Source organism: Schistocerca piceifrons, chromosome X, assembly GCF_021461385.2.
Source record: "Schistocerca piceifrons isolate TAMUIC-IGC-003096 chromosome X, iqSchPice1.1, whole genome shotgun sequence".
In the NCBI taxonomy this organism is placed as follows: domain Eukaryota; kingdom Metazoa; phylum Arthropoda; class Insecta; order Orthoptera; family Acrididae; genus Schistocerca; species Schistocerca piceifrons.
In genome coordinates, this window is record NC_060149.1 from 446973837 (window position 1) to 446997880 (window position 24044).

A 24044-nucleotide genomic window follows, 5' to 3' on the forward strand; every position below is an offset into this window, starting at 1 on the left:
TTATTAAAAACACTGTGGTGACCACATGTACACCGCAAAATACATATTATTCTTAGTGAAACGTTGTTTCATGCTGAACGTAAGTGCATAATGACAGTGTTACCATCTACCTGCAATACACGCTGTCGACTTATTTGACATTGCAGTGCAGTTTCGTACACATGTAAATGAAATAAAAAATTTACTAACGTTGATTTGGCAACCACCCAAATCACAAAACATAAATTTTGTCTTAAAAAAATAAATTTGTCCTTTATTTAAGCATGTGTTCAAACTGTTGACCATGGACTGAAAGGAACATGTTCTATCACCGTTCGAAAGAACGATACTCAGATGTAGGTACAGTGGCTGATATGGTAGAGCAAGCACTGGCGATTCAACGACACATATCGTTTGGTGTAGTTGGGGCTTCGTCGTAGACTACATCTTTGAGCGCTCCCAAAGGAAAGAAATCAAGAAGAGTCAAATTGGGGACCTCTCAGACCATATGACAAGATAATTTCGTCCTATCCAACGTCCAGGAAAGTTCTCCTTGAGTATCTGGGTTGCAACACGGGACGAGTGAGCTGGAAAACCGTCGTGTTGCAGCTACATACACTGTTGAATATCCATTTGTACCTCTTCTAGAAGAACCGGCAGAATGTTAGAAAGTGTGCTTGCGAAAGTCCATTTAGAACGCTTGAAGTGAAGTAAGGTCCCACAACGTAATTTCCTATGATGCCGCACCATACGTTTACGCTACACGGCCGTTGATGTTGCACTTGACAAAGCCAGTGTGAATTTTCAGCTGCCCAGATGTGCATGTTATGCAAATTTACTTTAGTGTGGTCAGTAAACGTTGCTTCATCGGTAAATAGCACACATTGGAAAAACGTACGGTCGTCTCTCAGTTGCCGAAAGGCAAACCAACAAAACTGTGTACGACGTTCGAAATCACGGTCGTCGAGTGCCTGATGTAGTGATAGGTGATAGGGATGGAAACTCTGTCGATGCAGGATACGAATGACACTCGTCTGGCTGATTCCACATTCGTTGGCAATATGTCTCGTACCAGAGTGCGGATTCATTAGCGTCGTAGCCAGAACAGCTTCTTCGTGTTCTCTGTCAGTTGTAGTCTCCTTTTGTTATCCTCTTTTTGACGTTCAAGCAGCCTGTCTGCACTAGCGTCTTAATAATCGGTGCAACTGCCTGGCGCGTCGGACAAGGCGATCCGGATAGGTAGCCCTGCACTGCTGTTCTCTTTCTACGGCATTTCTTTTGCATTCGCCGTGTAAATGTAGTATATCAAATTTCTCCTCATTGGTGTACATGTCTGCATGCAAGGAATGTTGAAGCAGACAAAGTAAACAGGCAAATGTGTTGACATTCTGACATAACGTAGCACGAGAGCTCTGCCTGGTGGAGTTTGCACCGCTAATACCGATTTCGGCCACCGTGCTCTCAAATTTTAGGACGTTTCTCGATTTTTTTACGATAGGTTTCAACGTCAACAGTAACAAAAGCTATATCACTTCTCAAGGGCGATCGAATGCTATTATGAAAACTATACGGGTCCATTTTTTTAAAAGTACTTTCTTCAATATCTCCGTTGATACCATCGCTAAAAACATTAATTAAACAAAAAGTACGTCCTCCTCGACGCTCTAACATTTGCCGAAAACCGCGTTTCGGTATGTGATTCACCCTGTATATTGTGAAAATAAATGGTATTATAACATTCCCTTGTGGTACCCCCGAAGCTACTTTTACGTTTGAGTATTTCTAAATCTACGTCTACCGAGCGAGGTGGCGCACACTGGACTCGCATTCGGGAGGACGACGGTTCAAACCCTCGTACGGTGATCTTGCTTTAGGTTTTCCATGATTTCCCTAAATCGTCTCAGGCAAAAGCCGGGATGGTTTCTTTGAAAGGGCGTCGCCAATTTCCTTCGACATCCTTCCCTAATTCGAGCTTGTGCCCCGTCTCTAATGACCTCATTGTCGAAGGGACGTTAAACCCTAATCTCCTCCTCCTCTTCCTCCCCCCCCCTCGCCTCCTCCTCCTTCTCCTCCTCCTCCTCCTCCTCCTCCTCCATTGCCTCGCCCAGGCAGCGAGATGGTCTATCGCCGCTTAAACTCAGTACTGCAGGATATGTGCCCTTGTGAAGGAACAGGTGTCATCTCAGCACACCGTCTGCTGTACCCTTTGCGTTTTGCTGCAGATTAGTGGCATACAGTACGTAAGAATTTGGTTTTAGGGCCTAGCGAGGTGTTTCGGCTGGCGCAGAGGTCATCTAGTTGTTTATAAGTGAAATTACGACTTAATATAGTCAGTCTATACTGTTGTATTTATTGTGGAGTTAGCTGCCTCTACGTCATCGTACGATACCAGACTAACAGGCTCACTAAACGACGTGGTGCAGTGTTCAAAGCATTTGCATGATATTTGTAAGAAGTGGGGTTTAAATCCCCGCTAGGCTAGCCCGATTTACTTCCATGGCTTCCCAAAATCGTCTCAAGTGAACAGTTGTATAGTTTTTGCCACAATACAAGAGGCAGTTCGTTCGTCTACGTTTTCTCAAGGGCTTAGTATCCAATCTATTATGACACTGATCTAGATAGGACGCTTAACTCCGTCTCCCTCTCCCCCTTTCCACCTCCTTCTTCTCTTCTTTTGCAGTAGAACTGAATTCATAACAATTTGCAGCATTCACATTTCGGCCAGTTTTGTTATTGGCCAATATTTGTCATGTACGTAGTTACGTGATGTACGTTTCATATCGACGAATTTAACGAACTAGGACATTAGCCGCACGAGAACGACAGACAGCACATCTTCGATATTATATTTCTACAGCTGTATTTGTGCTCATCAAACAGTTTACAATGAATGACGAAGTGAATAGAATATACACTCTCGGATACTGTGTAATGCGGAATTAAGCACTAGATGTCACGAGAGGCGGACCCGCCAGTAGAAAAGGAGACGAGGAGTCTTATGTCGTCATATGTAGAAATAGTGAAGCAGTAACACCAAGATGCGTCTATCAGGAGACCTCAATAACTTCGGGTGTGGACTACTGATTAGATGTTATCTAAGTAACAGATTCATCAATGATGTTTCAACCTTTTTAAAGTTGCCCAAGTCGACTATTATTGATGTGATTGTAAAGTGGGAACACGAAGGGACAACCACAGCTAAATCAAGATCAGACTGACCTCATGTACTGACGGACAGAGACCTTACTGAGAGTAACTGCAAAAATCGAGTGAAATCAACGGAAGGATACATTCGTGAGTTCCAAGTTTGCTACCAGCAGTCCAGATAGCACAATGACTCTGCGTGGGAAGATAAAAAGAATGGGGCACAGCTGTCGAACAGCTCCTCGCAAATCGCACATTTCTGTATTCACTGCTAAGTAACGCTTAGGCGGTGTAAGGTGCAAGGCCACTGGACAGTAGATTGACTGCAACGAATGATTTGTCGTGATGAATCACGCTATATCCTGTGGCAATCCAATGGAAGCGTTTGGGTTTGGCGAACGGTAGGAGAACTTTTACGTGCCATCATGTGAACTGTCAACAGTGAAGTACGGAGGAGGTGGTGTTACGGTATGGAAGTGACTCTCGTGGTTAGGGTATGGTCCACTTATTGTGCTTAAGAACACACTAAATGCGGAAGCATATGAACGCATTTTACAGCACTGAGTATTGCGTACAGTAGAGGCTCAGTTCAGAGATGATTGTTATTTGTATCAGCATGACAATGCACCCTGTCATAAAGCAGCATCTTCGAGGCAATGGCTTTGTGGTCAATAACTTTCATGTAGTTGACTGACCTGCCCATGTTTCCGACGTTAACCCAATGGAACACCTTTGAGATGAGTTAGAGCATCGACTCCGTTCCAGACCCCACCGTCCAACATCACTACATTTTATGGTTTCGGCTCTCAAGGAAGAATGGTCTGCTCTTCCTCCACAGACATTCAGACACCTCATTCAAGTGTCCTCAGCAGAGTTCAAGCCGTCACAAAGGCGGACAGACACACGCCGTATTAATGTTTACCAGTAAGTGTTCGGATACTTTTGATTAGATCGTGTGCTACTACCATCCATCCTTCCTCTGTTTCAGTTGCAAATGTTCAACGGAAAGGACAACTGTTGGGTAACCTCTATATAAATCTGACCATGACTTTGCTGTAATTTGCATTTTTGGCATTTTTTAGTAAACTCAGCGTGGTGCATAACTCCTCTCTTGCAACGTGTGTCGTTAGAATCAGTTGCGGATTTCCGTGACGACAGGCTTTCTTTCATGAATTTTTCTGTCCGCTCTGTTGATCTTACTGGAACAAAGAATTTCTGATACATAATGTTGTATAGTAGGATATACGTGGGTGAAGGAATAATTGCGCTTGAAATGCTTCGTTCGTAGGACGGAACTCTGGGTGCAGCCCATAGTGGGAACAGACAACTACGCATGGCTCTCTATAGACAACGCATATTCAAATGGACTTAAATGTGTACATAGTCCAGTCTTACGAGCTCAACCGATACAGAAGGAGTAGAGTTTAACGATCTGTCCATGAGGACGAAATCGGATGGAGTACAACGGTGCAGGAGGCTTTCAGTGGTGGTCTTTCCAAGGGAATCATTCTGACATCAATATTAGTCAGTTTAGGGAAGCCACAAGAAACCTAAACCTGCATGGCCAGATCTGATCGCGACCCGTCTACGATGTGAGTCCCGTGCCTCCGCTATTAAGTCTTTTCAATCGGTACAGCTACAGAACTAGGTGTTGTAGTGGTAAGACAATTGACTCATATTCTTGAGGAAGGCGGTTCAAATCCCAATCTGGCCATCCGGATTTTGATTTCCTGTGCTTTCCCTATATCGCACAGCGTGAAAACCGGGATGCTTTCTTTGAAAGGGCACTACCGATTTCCTTCCCTAACCCTCGTAGTGTTCCGTCGCTAATGACCATGTCGTCTACGAAACGTTAAACAGAAGTTTTTTTCAGTACAACTACTAAATGCTGTTATATTACTAAAGAAATGAAAGAAAAACAAGACTATTGTTGTTGTCCAATATACTAATGTACGTATTTCTGTGTATGCTCGACGAGTAATATTTCCAGGAAATAAAAGTATAGCACACAGACCTTCCTGTGTGATTTAACTTTAATTTACGGCATATAAATTTTAGTTTCAGTTTCTTCTCTTTTACGCAACAAACAAACATTAGAACTGTAGTGTTAAGAACTGATGAAGCATCACTCGTCCGGTGCCACTGTGGGTTCCTTGGTTACTTTGGGGGATCGGGGAGTGGAACTGGAACATGCTAAATATTAGTTCACTTTATTAAAAGAATGATAAAAATGTTTACTCAGCTTTATACAATCCACTGCTACATGAATTTACCGAATAACTGCAACTATTCTTGAATATTTAAGCATCACTTGAAGCACAGATTTACTAAACTGTTCTCTTTAAGTACAAAGTTCACAAAATTCAGAATGCGAAGCTGGGGGAAAGGGTGTAGCTACGCTAGCTCCTCGTCGTTGCAGCATGCCGCGAGACATCGATATGTTCTGCGAAATCGATGCGAGTTGTCAAATTTTCTTATGGCACCATGTTTGAAAATGAAAGGAAGATAAGGGCTTAACGTCCAGTAGACAGCGAGGTCATTAGAAAGGGAGCACAAGCTCGAGGTCATTAGAAAGGGAACACAAGCTCGGATCACGAAAGGATGGGGAAAGGAGTCGGCCGTGCCTTTCGTGATGAACCCTCGCGGCATTTGCCTCAATGTACTTAGGGAAACCACGGAAAGGCTAAATTCGGATGGCCGGACGGGGATCTGAATTGTCATCCCCCCGAATGCGAGTTCATTGTGCTAACACCACTTTTGGGAGGTGTGGATATTTAGTGAGAAAGAGTGTTCTGTGGAATACATTTTTGCTGTGATGTTACGGAACTTCCAGAGATACTTGATCAGACGCATGAATTAAAAACTGGTCCCTCAAACCCGACTCGATTAGTTGAAGATAAACTGTAGTAATGCATTACAGGTGGAACGACTTTGGTAGTCCTCTGGTTCGAGGTTTTATGAAGTTGTATGTGGTTGTTTCTGTTGTATCCTTAGAAACGCGCTTCATAAGTTCGAGTGAAATAAAATACACAACCTATTATTTCCGCGCAAAAAAAAGAAAGAAAAACCTATAAGAAAATGGCTATGATGTACCAAGCCATGCATCAACGTTCCTCCAAAATCTGTGACCACAGTCTTAACTATTACCCTCTCTCACTCTGTGTAAGTTCACTGAAATGTTCGTTTCCTTGAGATTTTTTCACCACGCTGGTTTCATATAGCTTCAAAATTAATATAGGTTCTTATCCACTTAAACTAATGCTCGGAAATCGACAGACACTTTGAAAGTCATACATTTCTTTATCTGTAAGAATTAACTGGACCGTTTTATGCAGACTGAAACTTCTCATTAAAATTAACTGTTGACTGTGTATGCAGGCTGAAACCTCTCATTAAAAGTAACTGTTGACTGTTTCTGGTACTGTAATTTATTTAACTAAAACCAGCATTCGTTGCGTAGTTGAAGAAATCTTGTTAAACTGTAATTAATTAGTTTTGAATTTCTCATGCTTTCAGTGAAAAATAAAATATTTTTGTTGCTATGTTTCAGATATCTTGCACAACAGCATTAGGCTGTGGAAGACCTATGGGTCAACATATCTCGTCTGGCTTGGTACCAGACCATTCATATTCCTCATAGATGCAGATGAGGTTGAGGTAAATGTCTCATTATAGTAAGATGTGATATTTTCATGCAGCTTAACTTAGCGTGAAGTTTTACATTGTCATTTTTTTATATTGATCGGGGTAGCTAAGAACGTCCATGTACGAATTTTCCCTTCATCAGATGTGATAAAACCATCTTTCTGGAATTTCAAATGCATTTCAAGACGTTTATGATCATCTCATATAGACCTATATCATTCAATTTTCTCTAACGTCAGTACATTAACAACACAACAGAAATTCTAGTTTCTATTGAAGTACGCCCACAGGTACATATGTACAGATTCACCCAAAACTTTATGGTCAAAACTATGCAGATGCTTGCGAATACAAAACTGAGTACTCTGAGGTAAACAATAATGATCACATATGCCTATCAACAACTTACAGCAACAACTTCAGATAACAGCAACAGTTCAAATTGACGACCGCTCCATTGATGGATGCTTATTTATTCATGTTCCCTACACGATTCAACATCATCTCGTCCAGTTATATTTTGCGAACAGTTCTTTATAGAGAGCCGTGACTAACACTCTGTGGCGAGAACTACACTGTTCCTCCAACATTTATGTCTATAGCAACAGATATGTTCGTCAGTTATACTCTTAAGTTGAGGGGAAATATTTACAAGCGTTCAAAACCTACTCTCTGCAATTAAAAATTCACATAAAAGGTCTTGCAGTTTTACTAAATCAACTGTCAGAAACTGAAACATATGTTAATGATTTAGGCACTCTGATTAGATGAGCTGGTCCTGCCAATGTGAAATATACGGGGTGTCCATGGTCGAGTGGTCAGTATTTGGAGATACAGGGTGTACTCTGCCCTTATGAAGCCAACTGAGGAGCTACTTGATTTTGAAGTAGTGGCTTTGGTCACGAAAAGTGACAACAGCCAGGAGAATGGTATGTTGACCACAAGCCATAAATATCCGCATCCAGCTATGCTTATTGATTGAGGATGACATGGCGGTCAGTCAGTACCATTGGGCCTCCAGAGACCTGTTTGGGCGGAATTTAGTGTAGTTATATGTGCTATTAAAATGGTTTCTGAGACAGAACACACATAATTTATTTATTTATTTAGCATCCAATAGATCACACATGCGATACAGGATTTGTCATTTGATTACACGTAACACATAACAACACATACACATAATAAATGGACAAACATATACAAACAGCAAAACAAATTACATACACATAGTACATAAGTAGTGTACAAGAACTTATTACACAAAAACAAAAGTATGTGCTCATGATAAACAATTATATACATTGTTGCTTATTTTCTGTATTATTCAATACACTGTCAGGTTTACATATGTACAGCAGTGAATAATAGCACAGATCAGCATACAACAAGCTGACTTTTACTCACTTGCTGTTTATTCTACATCAAGATGCTGCTTTCTAGAGAGTTATAGAAAACCAAATATGCCCAACCCAATTAACTGCCTTTTGTTCTGCAATATATCTCCATAAGGAATCCCATTACTTAAAGAGACAAATCAATGATTGTTTAAAAATGTTATCTGTATCGTGATGCAAACTCTTAACCTGCTCACTTTAGGTCTGTGATGAAGCACCTTCTGGATGCATCCAACTGGTCATATACAGGTTGTTACAAAAATGTAGTGCCAAACTTTCAGCAAACATTCCTCACACACAAATAAAGGAAAGATGTTATGTGGACATGTGTCCGGAAACGCTTAATTTCCATGTTATAGCTCATTTTAGTTTCGTCAGTATGTACTGTACTTCCTCGATTCACCGCCAGTTGGCCCAATTGAAGGAAGGTAATGTTGACTTCGCTGCTTGTGTTGACATGCGACTCATTGCTCTAAAGTACTAGCATCAAGCACATCAGTACGTAGCATCAACAGGTTAGTGTTCATCACGAACGTTGTTTTACAGTCAGTGCAATGTTTACAAATGCGGAGTTGGCAGATGCCCATTTGATGTATGGATTAGGACGGGGCAATAGCCGTGGCGCGGTACGTTTGTATCGAGACAGATTTCCAGAACGAAGGTGTCCCGACAGGAAGACGTTCGAAGCAATTGATCGGCGTCTTAGGCAGCACGGAACATTCCAGCCTATGACTCGCGACTGCGGAAGACCTAGAACGACGAGGACACCGGCAATGGAGGAGGCAATTCTTCGTGCACTTGACGATAACCCTAATGTCAGCGTCAGAGAAGTTGCTGCTGTACAAGGTAACGTTGACCACGCCACTGTATGGAGAGTGCTACGGGAGAACCAGTTGTTTCCGTGCCATGTACAGCATGTGCAGGCACTATCAGCAGCTGATTGGCCTCCAAGGGTACACTTCTGCGAATGGTTCATCCAACAATGTGTCAATCCTCATTTCAGTGCAAATGTTCTCTTTACGGATGAGTCTTCATTCCAACGTGATCAAATTGTAAATTTTCACAATCAACATGTGTGGGCTGACGAGAATCCTCACGCAATTGTGTAATCATGTCATCAACACAGATTTTCTGTGAACGTTTGGGCAGGCATTGTTGGTGATGTCGTGACTGGGCCCCATGTTCTTCCACCTACGCTCATTGGAGCACGTTATCATGATTTCGTACGGGATACTCTACCTGTGCTGCTGGAACATGTGCCTTTACAAGTACGACACAACATGTGGTTCATGCACGATGGAGCTCCTGCACATTTCAGTCGAAGTGTTCGTACGCTTCTCAACAACAGATTCGGTGACCGATGGATTGGTAGAGGCGGACCAATTCCATGGCCCCCACGCTCTCCTGACCTCAACCCTCTTGACTTTCATTTATGGGGGCATTTGAAAGCTCTTGCCTACGCAACTCCGGTACCAAATGTAGAGACTCTTCGTGCTCGTATTGTGGACGGCTGTGATACAATACGCCATTCTCCAGGGTTGCATCAGTGCATCAGGGATTACATGCGACGGAGGGTGGATGCATGTATCCTCGCTAACGGAGGACATTTTGAACATTTCCTGTAACAAAGTGTTTGAAGTCACGCTGGTACGTTCAGTTGCTGTGTGTTTCCATTCCACGATTTGAAGAGAAGTAATAAAAAGAGCTCTAACATGGAAAGTAAGCGTTTCCGGACACATGTCCACATGACATATTTTCTTTCTTTGTGTGCAAGGAATGTTTCCTGAAGGTTTGGCCGTACCTTTTTGTAACACCCTGTAATTGCATACGTCCCTCTATTTGGTAGCAACAGTAAAAAGATGTAATTTGAGAATTTATTTATGGTTGCTTTGTTTCAGACTATTCTCAGCAGTCCAACTCACATTAAAAAATCTATAAGTTACAAGTTTGTAGAACCATGGCTCGGACAAGGACTTCTTACCTCAGATGGTTAGTTACTTTAATACTAATTACTTGTACCATGTCATTATGTACAGTTTTTACAGGAGGTTGAGCAACACCTCAGTTAAAGTAAATTTGTACTTGAAAATAGCACAAGTTGCTCACATGAATCTTTTCACATAGTTAGATAAGAATAATAAAAAATGAATTTAGTTAAATCTTAATTTGAATATCAAAAGTTAATCTGGAGAAAAACAGAAATTATATGCAGAACCATTCGCTTTACTCATTAGATTTAATCACTTTAACTACTTACAGAAATATTTGCCCTTACACAGTGTGTCTCCACATTTTACAGTGAAAGATAGATTTTGATTTGTTAAAATGTACTAAATGGATGTTTTAAAGAGAAACATGAATGATCTATTGTGAGTTGGCAGGAGAGCCAACACCATGTTACTAGAGGAAGCCGAAAGGCAAGCGTTTTAACTCACGCAGGCTGGCGTGAGGTCTGGAACAGGACAAGGAAATTAGAATTTAGAAAAAAACGGACGTAGCTGGTGGAATACTTAACTTTAATCCATTAATGGTGAACGTCGCTTTTGACAGTACATAATTACAGTATCAATAGTAACTGGTACTGGCGCCTTGCTAGGTCGTAGCAAATGACGTAGCTGAAGGCTATGCTAACTATCGTTTCGGCAAATGAGAGCGTATTTTGTCAGTGAACCATCGCTATCAAAGTCGGTTGTACAACTGGGGCGAGTGCTAGGAAGTCTCTCTAGACCTGCCGTGTGGCGGCGCTCGGCCTGCAATCACTGATAGTGGCGACACGCGGGTCCGACGTATACTATGGGACCGCGGCCGATTTAAAGGCTACCACCTAGCAAGTGTGGTGTCTGGCGGTGACACCACATGATCAATTTTTATTACACCATTTTCTCTTCAACTCCCTTATACTTAATACCAAGTCCAAAAGTTTAAGATTATAAGGCACAATTTCTGATCAGTGCTTAACTTCAAGACCACCTTCAATAGCACAACGTCAGTCTGATGTTGTTCCTTGCAAGGTGTATGTACCAAAGGCTGGAACATTTTTAATTTTTGACTTCAGGATGTCTTCTTGCAATATAATTTCATGGCTTTTAAATTTTCATTCTGTTGACGACATCCTTAGAGGTGTTGAAACTAAAGTAAATGCAATAAACAATTATTTGAAAGTGGTTGTTATTTCTCCCTTAAAAATTGTACTATGGGATGGACCTGGTCAGCCAAAATGGTCATAGAATCGTTGGCAGTAATGCCACTTGCAGAGTAATCATGGGGCTCATAGAGTACCATGATATAGCTACCCTAATCATCACGAACCACCCTGCCATGTTTCACTTTTAGAATTTAAACTCAGCCAGAAGTTGGAAAAATTGTGAATGAAGATTCATCCAGTCAAATGACTTTTCTCCATTGCTCCATAGCCTAGGTTTTATTGCTATGTTTTCCTCTTATGGGCATTTGCATCACAGATGAGTAGTTTCCGAATTCCAGATTGCCCTCCAATTCACAGCCTATGGAGCTCCCTTCATGTTGATTTGGTGCTGACAGGGTTTGCAAGAAGAGCATTCAGTTCTGTAGTGACTTTTGACTTTTGCAGCTATCATCCTCTTAGTTTTAATCACAATACTCTCCAATGTCATCCATCGTGATCACTCAACACACACTTTCATCCTCATTGTGACTTAGTGGCTGATATTTTTCCATTTTCACTGTATGCAGTATAAATCTTTATACAGGGTCTCTTGAAGTGCCAAGCACTTCAGCTACCTTGGTTATGGAAGCACCCACCATTAGGGTATGTACAGTTTGCCCATGTTTAAATTCACTTAGTTTAGACATAATGACTCCCAACTATACAGTATACTGTTCTGACCATGACTGACACTTGCAACATGTTGAGTACATTGCATAGGTGCCATTCGTTGTTCAATACAACAGTGCAACTTAAAGACTTGGCTAGAATCTGCATTTATGTTCAAACATGCATTTCTTGCAGTGTTTCCTTACTTCTGTCCAGCCCCAGTATTACGTTATTGGCTGGGAGACCCCAAGGGGTATATCAGCTTCCTCTGCACACAACAGCAGCTTTCCAGGATGTATGTGTGGAAGTTCTGTCTTAGATGTATCTGTCGGGTGTTGGTGACTGTAAAAAGTCTGTCTATAGTGCGGTGACGTGTTCGTGTTTGACAGTGATCAGAGGAGAGAGAGGGTGAAATCCAGTGTCAGCACATACGGAACTCCTTGTGAATACTAAAGTGACTGCTGGGCTTTAGTCACCATCTGTGTAGATCACCACAAACTGTATCACATGATCTGACTTCATGAAACACTGTGGAGAGGCTGGAAGTTTAATCCAGGACAATGGCACAAAGTCAGGTGGTCAGGAACAATGTCACAAACTGTCCTTTCATGCTGACCAAATAGTAGGGGTGAAAATTTCTTCCATTATCAGGATTAATACCTGAGTACCTCAAGTAAAGCCCCACCACACAGGTGTGCTGTAACAATTTTGGCTAGGTAGATGAACTTATGGTACAGTGATATTGTGCCTCAATTAATGAAATAAATGACATTTTTGTAAACAGATATCCTTGTGTTGGCATAATAACATCAAATAGCAGTATCCAAGTTTTTGTGAGGAATCAGTGTATGACAAGCTCATCTGCAAATATAAAAGGAATAGAGATTTCTGACTTTAAACAATTGCTGTGATTGGGGACATTGAACCACAAATTGTTCATATCTCAAAGAAGTCGCCATTTAATTGCACCCAGTGTGTGATTATTTCAAATAAATATAGTCAAAATGCTCTACAAAGCCTATAGATGTTGTACTAAGTGACATGTATCAAAGACTTGTAGGATGAAACAAGGATTATCATTAATGGTTTGAGGTTACTGTGACCACTTGATATTTTCACAAACTATGATTATCACCAGATGATGTGAAGGTTACTATTCATTATGGAATTTTGAGAACTGGTGCCAGAGCATAGAAGTCTGTGCATGTTGACACGTTAACATGTTAGGTATGCTGTAAGTCTCATGAGCCCAACAGTGGCTTCTTCGTTTGGGTGGAGTCAGTTCCCTGGGCCTGGCAGTGTACTTTTCATCTGGGTGAAGTTAATCCATGTGAACTGAGACAGTACTTATCATTCAGACAACATCACTGTATGGGAATCACTGTAACAAGGTTAAAAAACAAATGTAATTTTAATAAAGTTTATTAAAATATTGTGTACAAATATGGGGTTATGCATGTATTAAAAAACACAAACAACATCTTTAGTTAATTTTCTAGCTGCATTGTGCCTGAATGGTTTTTTGTTTGTCTTCTAATGTTCAGAACAATATCAATGCACTTTATGCACTTTTCCTTCCTTTTTGTCCACCTAGTGTCTGCTTCTTTGTGTATCAATACTGCCTGGAGTTTCTTCATGTGAATACTGTGACACTACATCTACCAACTTTTTCTGAAATATTGTGATTGACACTTTCTGTCCCATCATGTCTTTGAATACATCAAATACATTCACAACAGTGATGTTCAGAAAGAGATTAAATTGTAACTTTTGATCCATTTTATTGTCTTTCTCAGTTGATCTGATCAGAAAGGTGAATGGCAGTTTCTTCCTTATTGTATTCAGTGACCATTTTTAGTTTTTGTAAACCCCTAGTCTCATTGCTACATTTCCATGTCACTCAAATACATGTGTGAGCTCCCCCCCCCCCCCCCCCCCCTGCCAATGAACCATGGACCTTGCCATTGGTGGGGAGGCTTGCATGCCTCAGTGATACAGATAGCCGTACCATAGGTGCAACCTCAATGGAGGGGTATCTGTTGAGAGGCCAGACAAACATGTGGTTCCTGAAGAGGGGCAGCAGTCTTTTCAGTAGTTGCAGGGGCAACAGTCTGGATGATTGACTGATCTGACCCTGTAACACTAACGAAAACGGCCTTGCTGTGCTGGTACTGCGAACGGCTGAAATCAAGGGGAAACTACAGCCGTGATTTTTCTCGAGGGCATGCAGCTTTACTGTATAGTTAAACAATGATGGCGTCCTCTTGGGTAAAATAATACGGAGGTAAAATAGTCCCCCATTCGGATCTCCGGGCAGGTACTACTCAAGAGGACATCATTATCAGGAGAAAGAAAACTGGATCGGAGAGTGGAATGATCCCTTAATCGGGCAGGTAGGTTAGAAAATTTAAAAAGGGAAATGGATAGGTTAAAGTTAGATATAGTGGGAATTAGCGAAGTTCTGTGGCAGGAGGAACAAGACTTTTGCTCAGGTGAATACAGGGTTATAAATACAAAATCAAATAGGGGTAATGCAGGAGCAGGTTTAATAATGAATAAAAAAAATAGGATTGTAAGTAAGCTACTGCAAACAGCATAGTGTACACATTATTGTGGCCAAGATAGACAGACATGAAGCCTACACCTACTACAGTAGTACAAGTTTTTATGACAATTAGCTCTGCAGATGACGAAGGAATTGATGAAATTTATGATGAGATAAAAGCAGTTACTCAGATAGTGAAAGGAGATAAAAGTTTAATAGTCATAGGTGGCTGGAATTCGATAGTAGGAAGAGGGAGAGAAGGAATCATAGTAGGTGAATATGGATTGGGGGTAAGAAATGAAAGAGGAAGCCGCCTGGTAGAATATTGCACAGAGCATAACTTAATCATAGCCAACACTTGGTTCAAGAATAATGAAATAAGGTTGTATACTCGGAAGAATCCTGAGGATACTAGAAGGTATCAGATAGATTATATAATGCTAAGACAGAGATTTAGGAACCAGGTTTTAAATTGTAAGACATTTCCAGGGGCAGATGTGGACTCTGACCACAATCTATTGGTTTTGAACTATAGATTAAAACTGAAGAAACTGCAAAAAGGTGGGAATTTATGGAGATGGGACCTGGATAAACTGACCAATCCAGAGGTTGCACAGAGTTTCAGGAAGAGCATAAGGAAATAATGGACAGGAATGGGGGAAAGAAATACAGTAGAAGAAGAATGGGTAGCTTTGAGGGATGAAGTAGTGAAGGCAGCAGAGGATCAAATAGGTAAAAAGACGAGGGCTAGTAGAAATTCTTGGATAACAGAAGATATATTGAATGTAATTGAGGAAAGGAGAAAATATAAAAATGCAGTAAATGAAGCAGGCAAAAAAGAATACAAACGTCTCAAAAATGAGATCGACAGGAAGTGCAAAATGGCTAAGCAGGGATGGCTAGAGGACAAATGTAAGGATGTAGAGGCTTATCTCACTAGGGGTAAGATAGATACTGCCTACAGGAAAATTTAAGAGACCTTTGGAGAAAAGAGAACCACTTGTATGAATATCAGTAGCTCAGATGGAAACCCAGTTCTAAGCAAAGAAGGGAAAGCAGAAGGGTGGAAGGAGTATATAGAGGGTCTATACAAGGGCGATGTACTTGAGGACATTATGGAAATGGAAGAGGATGTAGATGAAGATGAAATGGAGATATGATACGGCATGAAGAGTTTGACAGAGCACTGAAAGACCTGAGTCGAAACAAGGCCCTGGGAGTAGACAACATTCCATTAGAACTACTGACAGCCTTGGGAGAGCCAGTCCTGACAGAACTCTACCATCTGGTAAGCAAGATGTATGAGGCAGGCAAAATACCCTCAGACTTCAAGAATAGTTTAATAATTCCAATCCCAAAGAAAGCAGGTGTTGACAGATGTGAAAATTACCAAACTATCAGTTTAATAAGTCATGGCTGCAAAATACTAATGCGAATTCTTTACAGACGAATGGAAAAACTGGTAGACCTTGGGGAAGATCAGTTTGGATTCAGTAGAAAATTGGAACATGTGAGGCAATACTGACCATACGACTTATCTTAGAAGATAGATTAAGGAAAGGCAAACCTTCATTTCTAGCTTTTGTAGACTTAGAGAAAGCTTTTGACAATGTTGATTGGAATACTCTCTTTCAAATTCTGAAGGTGGCAGGGGTAAAATACAGGGAACGAAAGGCTATTTACAATTTCTACAGAAACCAGATGGCAGTTACAAGAGTCAAGGGGCATGAAAGGGAAGCAGTGGTTGGGAAGGGAGTGAGACAGGGTTGTAGCCTCTCCCCAATGTTATTCAATCTGTATATTGAGCAAGCAGTAAAGGAAACAAAAGAAAAATTCGGAGTAGGTATTAAAATTCATGGAGGAGAAATAAAAACTTTGAGGTTCACCGATGACATTGTAATTCTGTCAGAGACAGCAAAGGACTTGGAAGAGCAGTTGAACGGAATGGACAGTGTCTTGAAAGGAGGATATAAGATGAACATCAACAAAAGGAAAACAAGGGTAATGGAATGTAGTCGAATTAAGTCGGGTGATGCTGAGGGAATTAAATTAGGAAATGAGACACTTAAAGTAGTAAAGGAGTTTTGCTATTTTGGGAGCACAATAACCAATGATGGTCGAAGTAGAGAGGATATAAAATGTAGACTGGCAATGGCAAGGAAAGTGTTTCTGAAGAAGAGAAATTTGTTAACATCGAGTATAGATTTAAGTGTTTCTCAAAGTATTTGTATGGAGTGTAGCCATGTATGGAACTGAAACATAAACGATAAGTAGTTTGGACAAAAAGAGAATAGAAGCTTTCGAAATGTGGTGCTACAGAAGAATGCTGAAGATTAGATTGGTCAATCACATAACTAATGAGGAGGTATTGAATAGAATTGGGGAGAAGAGGAGTTTGTGGCACAACTTGAATGGAAGAAGGGATTGGATGGTAGGACATATTCTGTAGCATCAAGGAATCACCAATTTGGTTATTGGAGGGCAGTGTGGAGGGTAAAAATCGTAGAGGGAGACCAAGAGATGAATACACTGACAGATTCAGAAGGATGTAGGTTGCAGTAGGTACCAGGAGATGAAGAAGCTTGCACAGCATAGAGAGCTGCATCAGACCAGTCTTAGGACTGAAGACCACAACAACAACAACAACAACAACAACATGTGTGAGGTTGTCACTAGCATGCGGGACTATCACCTGAACCAAAAGGCCAGTAAAATTGGCTCCACACACAATGTGTTAAGGTTTATACAAGAGAATATTAGCATGGAACAAAGACAGTTTAAATTGTCATTACATACTGTATTAAAGATCATTTAAAAAAGTCTGTGTGTACATTTCTTTGTATTAACTACTTTTTTAATTTGTTTTCCATTTACATATACACCTGCAGTATCATTAATGCTTGCATAAAGGCTATTATCATTTACCATGACAGGCAAATGAGCCTGTTTTCTGCATTTCACTCTGTGCTGAGGAATAAAGGTTTTTAAACAAACTTGTTTGACTTTCTCAAGGCTTATTCACTTAAAGATTGAATTTATTTCTTCTTTTTATCTCATTGAGTAGCTAAATATTTACAAATTGTGGTACTGTAGAGATGCTATCATCTACATATAATATGCATACTGGGACTACCAGTGTAATACATTCCATTTCACTGTATACAGCAGAGCAGGAAGGAACATAGGACACGAGACATTAAAGACACATGGCACTTGTCACGTAGTGATTAGTTGGTTACGTCACTCTGACACAGCCCCTCCCCCAAAGTATGGAGCACTGGGGATAAAAGCATATTTGAATTTTACCTTGCGACCAGTCTGTGCACAAATACCTGCACATGAAAGACACACAACTACACTCGGTGACACAGCTGGTTCTGACACATGTATATGTTCACGCAGTTGTTGTAACAGCTGGGGAAGCTGTTGCTCATCTGACAGTGGTGAGGGGGCAAGGAATTATGCTGGCATGTGCAAGAGCTTGCCACAAACCATCTCAGTCGATGAGCACCTAAGATCCACTTTGAAATCCTTGCATATTCCTAATAGCACTAGTGGTAATGTTGGAGTACAAGTATCATTGTGGCACATTAGTGTGGTTTTTGAAGTGTGATGCCTTCTCTCAACTATGCTGTTGCTTTCTGGGTGGTTACTTGTGATCCAGTGGCACTGGAGCTCACACAGTTTTGACAGTTCACTGAAAAGGCTGATTCTAATGATTGTCCTTGGACAGTAGTCATTTGAAGAGGGCTGCTGAAATGTAACAACCAGGACTTGATGAATGCCCCAGTGGTTGTCTTAGTGGATGTGACCCCGAACAGAACTGTCTCTGCCTACTGTGTACATCTGTCCACTGCCATGTAGATGTATCTGTAATCTTCAGATAGGAAGGGAGAGCAATCTACTTTGATGTGGGTGTGGGCAAAACTCATTTTTGAAGCTGGAAAATGTCCCACATTTTTGTCTATATAACATCTGTTCTTGCAGTGTTGGCACTGTAAGCATTTGCAAGCCTAGGTGCGCACATCCTTCTAGGTAGAAGGTTACACGAAATTATGTCATCTGTTTGGCTGTGGCACTGGTTCTGAGTTGTGACAAATTGTGTTTGTTGTCAAAAACTATGTTGAAAGTAAGGTGTGATGTAAAGCCTTGGTTTGTTTGCAGATACTTCGCATCATATTTTTGCCATAGGCATAGCTCAGTGGGTAAGTGCTTCAATAACAGTTGAAGTTGTTGATCAGAAAACTGAGCACAGATGAGCTCATTGTAGTCCACAACCCACTTATGCAGGAAAAATAATTGGGTACAATCTTATTGGCACCAGGAATGTGGTGGATGTCAGTTGTACGCTAGAAAATGTATTTGATGTGTCTGAGCTGGCATGGAGAACACTTGTCACTGATCTTTTTGAACAATGAAAGATTGGATCTGTGGTCCCTGTAGCTGGTGACAGCATGAGCTTTGATCAGAGGGTGGAAAAGGCAAATGCTTTCATAAATTGCTAAAAGCTCTCTGTCTAAGTTCTCCAACATATTTGATGAAGTAGCAGTTCTTGGGAGAAGAACTCAGTGGTTACCATTATCCATTCACCTCCATTTTCCTGCATTTATTTATTTCTGTTTATCTTATTGATATTGCTTAAGTTCCTTGTGTATTCTGTATATACATTGATAACTGTCTCTTCTTTTAATTGGTTGTGTATCACTCTCCATGTTTCATACCTCCTGATGCAGCCTTGTCTAGTAATAATTTTAATTTAATTTTATTTTATCAGTTTTGTTTATTAATAGAAACTATTATGCAGGCATGCTATTCCTATTTTGTGCTAAAGGTTTTCCTGCCTACTCCACTGTTATTTATGTACTGTTCAGTTTTTACTTTTTCATTGCAAAGATGTTACTTACTGTATGTTTCTACTTCAGTCTAGATGTGTTACTTCTCTTCCAATGTTGTCTGCTAACATTTAACTTCTTTGGTGATAATACTCTGTAAATGTCTGAAGATGGCCTTGTAAGCCAAAAACCGGTTAACAATTAAAGTAATATTGTAGAACAAAAGCAAATTGGTGCTTTTCATTTATTTGCCTGAATGTTCTCGTGATGAGACTAAGGTGGTGTGGCATGGGAGCCACATGTGTCTCAGCTGCTGCAGTCTGTAGTTGAAATATTTATAACTGCTGAGCCAGCTTCTTGATGGTGGCGTGGAGAGTTCACAGGTCATAGGGAATGAATGATGGTCTTTGGGCAGGGACGGCATCACAGCAAAACAGCAGTGCATTGGGCTAGTGTGAGATGCCTCAGCTAGCCTCAGAATGAGCAGAAATTGTCATGGTAGCCACAGTGATGTGTGGGTTGAGCAAGGTGTATGTTCTATCAGCAACTCAACGCAACTTGCATTATACCTGCCCTTCATGAGCAATTAAGGTTAATGTGACTTTAGGTAGCAATTGTTGTTGCCAAATGTGTAGCAGCAAAGCATCTGAAATGATATTGGCATCAGTTATTCCACATGGATGTCTCCACAATTTAGATGGTATATTTTTGCCCCATCTCTCATGGTTCAGGATTTGTATGAGTCCTTTATCCATTGCTTTTGTAAAATGAGAAATCAGTGCCATGTTTAGATCATTGTAGCCAAGCTGGAGAGGGGAATCTAATATAATATTTGACACCATTGCAACAGCTCGGTGATCAAGATTATTGATCACTAAGGTAAACTATTGAAAATAATCACTAATTTTCTGTTGAGTGCAAATATTCTCCATTATTGTAGACGAATATCTGGTTGATCGGGCACAAATGGCTGGGTCTGTATTTGAAAATGCAATGCAGAAGGAGCAAGAGTTGAAGAGCAGAAAATCTTTTGCCCTCAAAAGTGGTACTGGGACCAGTGAAAGAACTAGGAGCATATTCACATTGGGCTTAATATCATATGACACTCCTGTATTACTGTGTGAAACACTGATCTGTGACTGCATCACTGTATCCGATGGCATGAGCGGCGTGGTTCATACCATGATGTTCAGAGTCAGATCAGTGTGTGGTGCAGAATCCAGTGGTTGGAACACTTGAGATGGGTACTGTGGAACTGTGATCTTATTTTTAATATCCTGGATGGCACTGTCAGTGGCGCAGAGTAGGTTATGCACAGTAGTCATTGTGGCACATATCTGCACAAATCATGGCAGATAACATATCCATAAGAACCCAGTTTCTTCTTTGGGGTCACAACTCATGTAGGTAAACTATTGTCTATGTGTAATATGCGTACATGGATTGACTATCCATAAATTACACAGACATAAAATACATGTGCATAAACATTGGCATAAAAAGCAGAACAAGAAGCAACAAGTGAGAAATTAAAGACATAGAGCACTTGTTACATATTTATTAGTCTATTATGTCACTTCCACAGTACTAAAATATTTTTAATATAGACAGAGACATATGTTAATTTCATAATATATTTTAGGAAAAATGTCAGTTCTCAGTAGTTTACATGGCACATCTTCTGTTTCTTTTTTCTTTCTGGACAGGTAACCATTGGCGAAAACATCGTAAGATAATCACTCCTACATTTCATTTTAAAATTCTTGAAGAATTTATCAATGTTTTCAACTCAAACGGGGATGTCATGATCGATTTGTGGAAAAAGAAATTAAATGGACCGGCATTTGATATTTATTCTTATGTCAACCTGCTTACCTTGGATATTATAAATGGTAAGTGATAATGTCTACATGACATTTCTATACTAGTTGGAATGAGGACTAGACACTAAATTTATACTTCTTTCTCGTGATTTTTCAGAAACAGCAATGGGAGTAAGTTTCAATGCACAGATCAACAGCGACTCTGAATATGTCCATGCTGTTCGAAGGTAGGGCACATAACTGTCAGCAATCTGCAAAGACTGTTCACTTACAGTCCTGATAATGACAAGCACTTGGCAAAGTTTAAGTTCCATGTTTATAAAAGTATTTTCATAATTTCATGTTAATTTAGCATTTAATGAGTGTTCTTTCATCATAAATTAATATTTCATTATAGGTCTTTGAGCACTGTATGGGTTATGAATTGGTATTCTTTGACAAACATCAGTTTAAGACTGTCATACAATCAACTATGGGTATTGGAGTACAAAGTACAGAATGGAAATTAATTGCTGTAAGAGTGTTTTGGTTATGCAGTGCAGTAGTTTAGACAATTTATAGAATAGATGTGCTGAATGTAAATGAATTCCTATTGACAAGTTTTGGGTACCTAACCCAGTAACTTAGACTTTACACATGTAGAGAATGGCAGTTAATTCCTATCACAGTGTTTCACAGTGATGCAGAAATTTTATTGAAGACTGGTACCTAATGTGTGCTGTTTTCTTCTTAGTCATGGTCCGAGTGGGCACTTTGCTTAACGAAAATTTTCAAAATGTACTGCAGAGCAAAAGTGAGCCAAACCATTACATTTTTATTTGAATAAATTCACTAAAGTGAATGGAACAACTGGGGATGAAGTCAGTTAAATATAGTGACAAGAAATGATGTCAATGAAATCAACTCATAATTTTTTTCATTTGTCATGACATATTCATTACACTGCAGGTTTAGGAGTTACAGATGAATTTCACTTTTATCATTTCATCGATTCAGTATTCATTGGTGCTATTATAATTTTATTTCAATGGGTTTAATTAAGTTGGTGAATATTCCACTGGAAGCTTTCACTGTTAGAGCTGTTTCTCTGGTGGTGCTATGGCTGAAGGAAGAATCTCTATCATTTTTTTCACTAAACAGAGGGAACATAAAAATGATGTAAAATGTTTGACTTTGTCATTTATGTGTGTTCAGATGATGTGATTGGTTAAGACATCTGCTTACAAACTGCAAGGGCTATTAGCATGAATCCTGATCCAGCACCAATTTTCATTTATCATTATAAATGTACTACATCTGATTTTGTATCACACCATCATAAATGCTAAGGAAAATTGTATATCTTGAATTGTGAACACAATTCTAGTGAGCAGACATTTTCATTTGACCTTGGAGAGATAAAATTTCTCATGACTGACTGAACATATTTCCAGCTGACATGGTCTTGTAGTGAATGTATGAAATGTGACTATTCCCAAAACACTTTGGAGTTACACTTCCTTCATCACATTATGACACATCTTTTGGCAAGTAAGGAAACATTATCTTCTGAAAAATTCAAACACCTGGCACAACTGAACTGGTTGATTTATTAGTTTTCTGCTCCTACATCATTATCTGCAAATAATACTAAAATTTTATTTAGATACTTTTGTAATCTAACCATAGTACATTCCTGCTACAGTCAAAGATGAATGAGCAAAATGAAGTTAACTGTGACCCATGAATCAGTGTACATAATGTATTATCATTAGTGCCTGAAGTTCCATAAATCTTTCATTGTAATTTTTAAAAAGTTATTCAGTGATAAGGATGAAAAAAATGCACCCACTTAGCCTTCAACTTATATGCTATTACTATGGATGTGACAATGACAGACCAAAATGTGAGCATAAGCTTTTATGGATTTTGTCAGTTTCAGTAAAATTGTAGTTATGTGACTGTTTTGTTGTTTTATGGTAACTGAACAATGTTTTTCACACTGTTTCAAGAGACTTTAATCATTCTGCCACGTTTTCTAGTGCACCAGTGTAGCCACAGAGCTTACATATTAATATTTCATCCTATGCCCAATACTACTAGTAAGAAACAGCTTTTGATTGTGTAAAGGGACTGAAAAATAGGCATCTAATTCATTTTAAAATTACATACACAGTTCATCCTTCATTGAAGTACTCAAAATGTTTTAAGGAAAACATGTGGTAGCACTTTAACTGAAAACTGTGTTATGATATAAAATGTTAAGAATATGTGTCAGAAATAAAAAATGAAAATAGAGGTGGGCATATACTTTGAAATAATGACTTCATTAATGGTACTACCACCACAACACTACAATTGTATATTTTAAGTTTGTCTTAATTAATGAAAAAAAATATTGGATATTTTGCCAATTAATAAGCTATGTCTACTACTTGGCTTATGAGAGCATAAAATTTAACAGCTAACTTAATTCGTGTGTTTTACATCTATAGATTTAAACTGGGTTTAACTGAACCCATGTAAGTAGGCTCTCAAGATTAATGCAGTGTATCAAAACTAGACGTATTTGCCAGAGGGAGTTATGCACAGTCCTTAAAAGTAGAAGATAGGTTTACTTTCCATCTGTCAATCACTGATTTAAGTGTTTCAAATTGACCAGCTATGGACAGTGTTGCCCATCTTCAAATCATTTGTAGTAGTTAAAGGGTAGCCAGTCTTAACCCTACAGTAGCCACACATGGACTGACAGTCCACATAAATGTATTTTTTTCCTTTTCCTTTACTCTCTTTGGACCAGGGAATCACATGAATGAGTACCTTCCTGCTGTTACCAGTACTATTTTACTCCTTTGTTTCATTTGGACTAGAGCAGCAGTGGTGGAATGGTCAAAAATTGCAGAGTGA

General features: G+C 39.8%; 1 protein-coding gene across 1 annotated transcript in view; it reads left to right on the forward strand.

The window, feature by feature from the left end:
- The window catches only part of LOC124721710 (cytochrome P450 4C1-like), a 255403-nt gene that overhangs the window by 161208 nt on the left and 70151 nt on the right, over nt 1-24044 (forward strand). Inside the window, exons 4-7 of the mRNA XM_047246795.1 lie at nt 6674-6780; nt 10064-10154; nt 21042-21227; nt 21316-21385. Coding sequence (XP_047102751.1) covers nt 6674-6780; nt 10064-10154; nt 21042-21227; nt 21316-21385 — 454 coding nt within the window. The remainder of the gene's footprint in view (nt 1-6673; nt 6781-10063; nt 10155-21041; nt 21228-21315; nt 21386-24044) is intronic.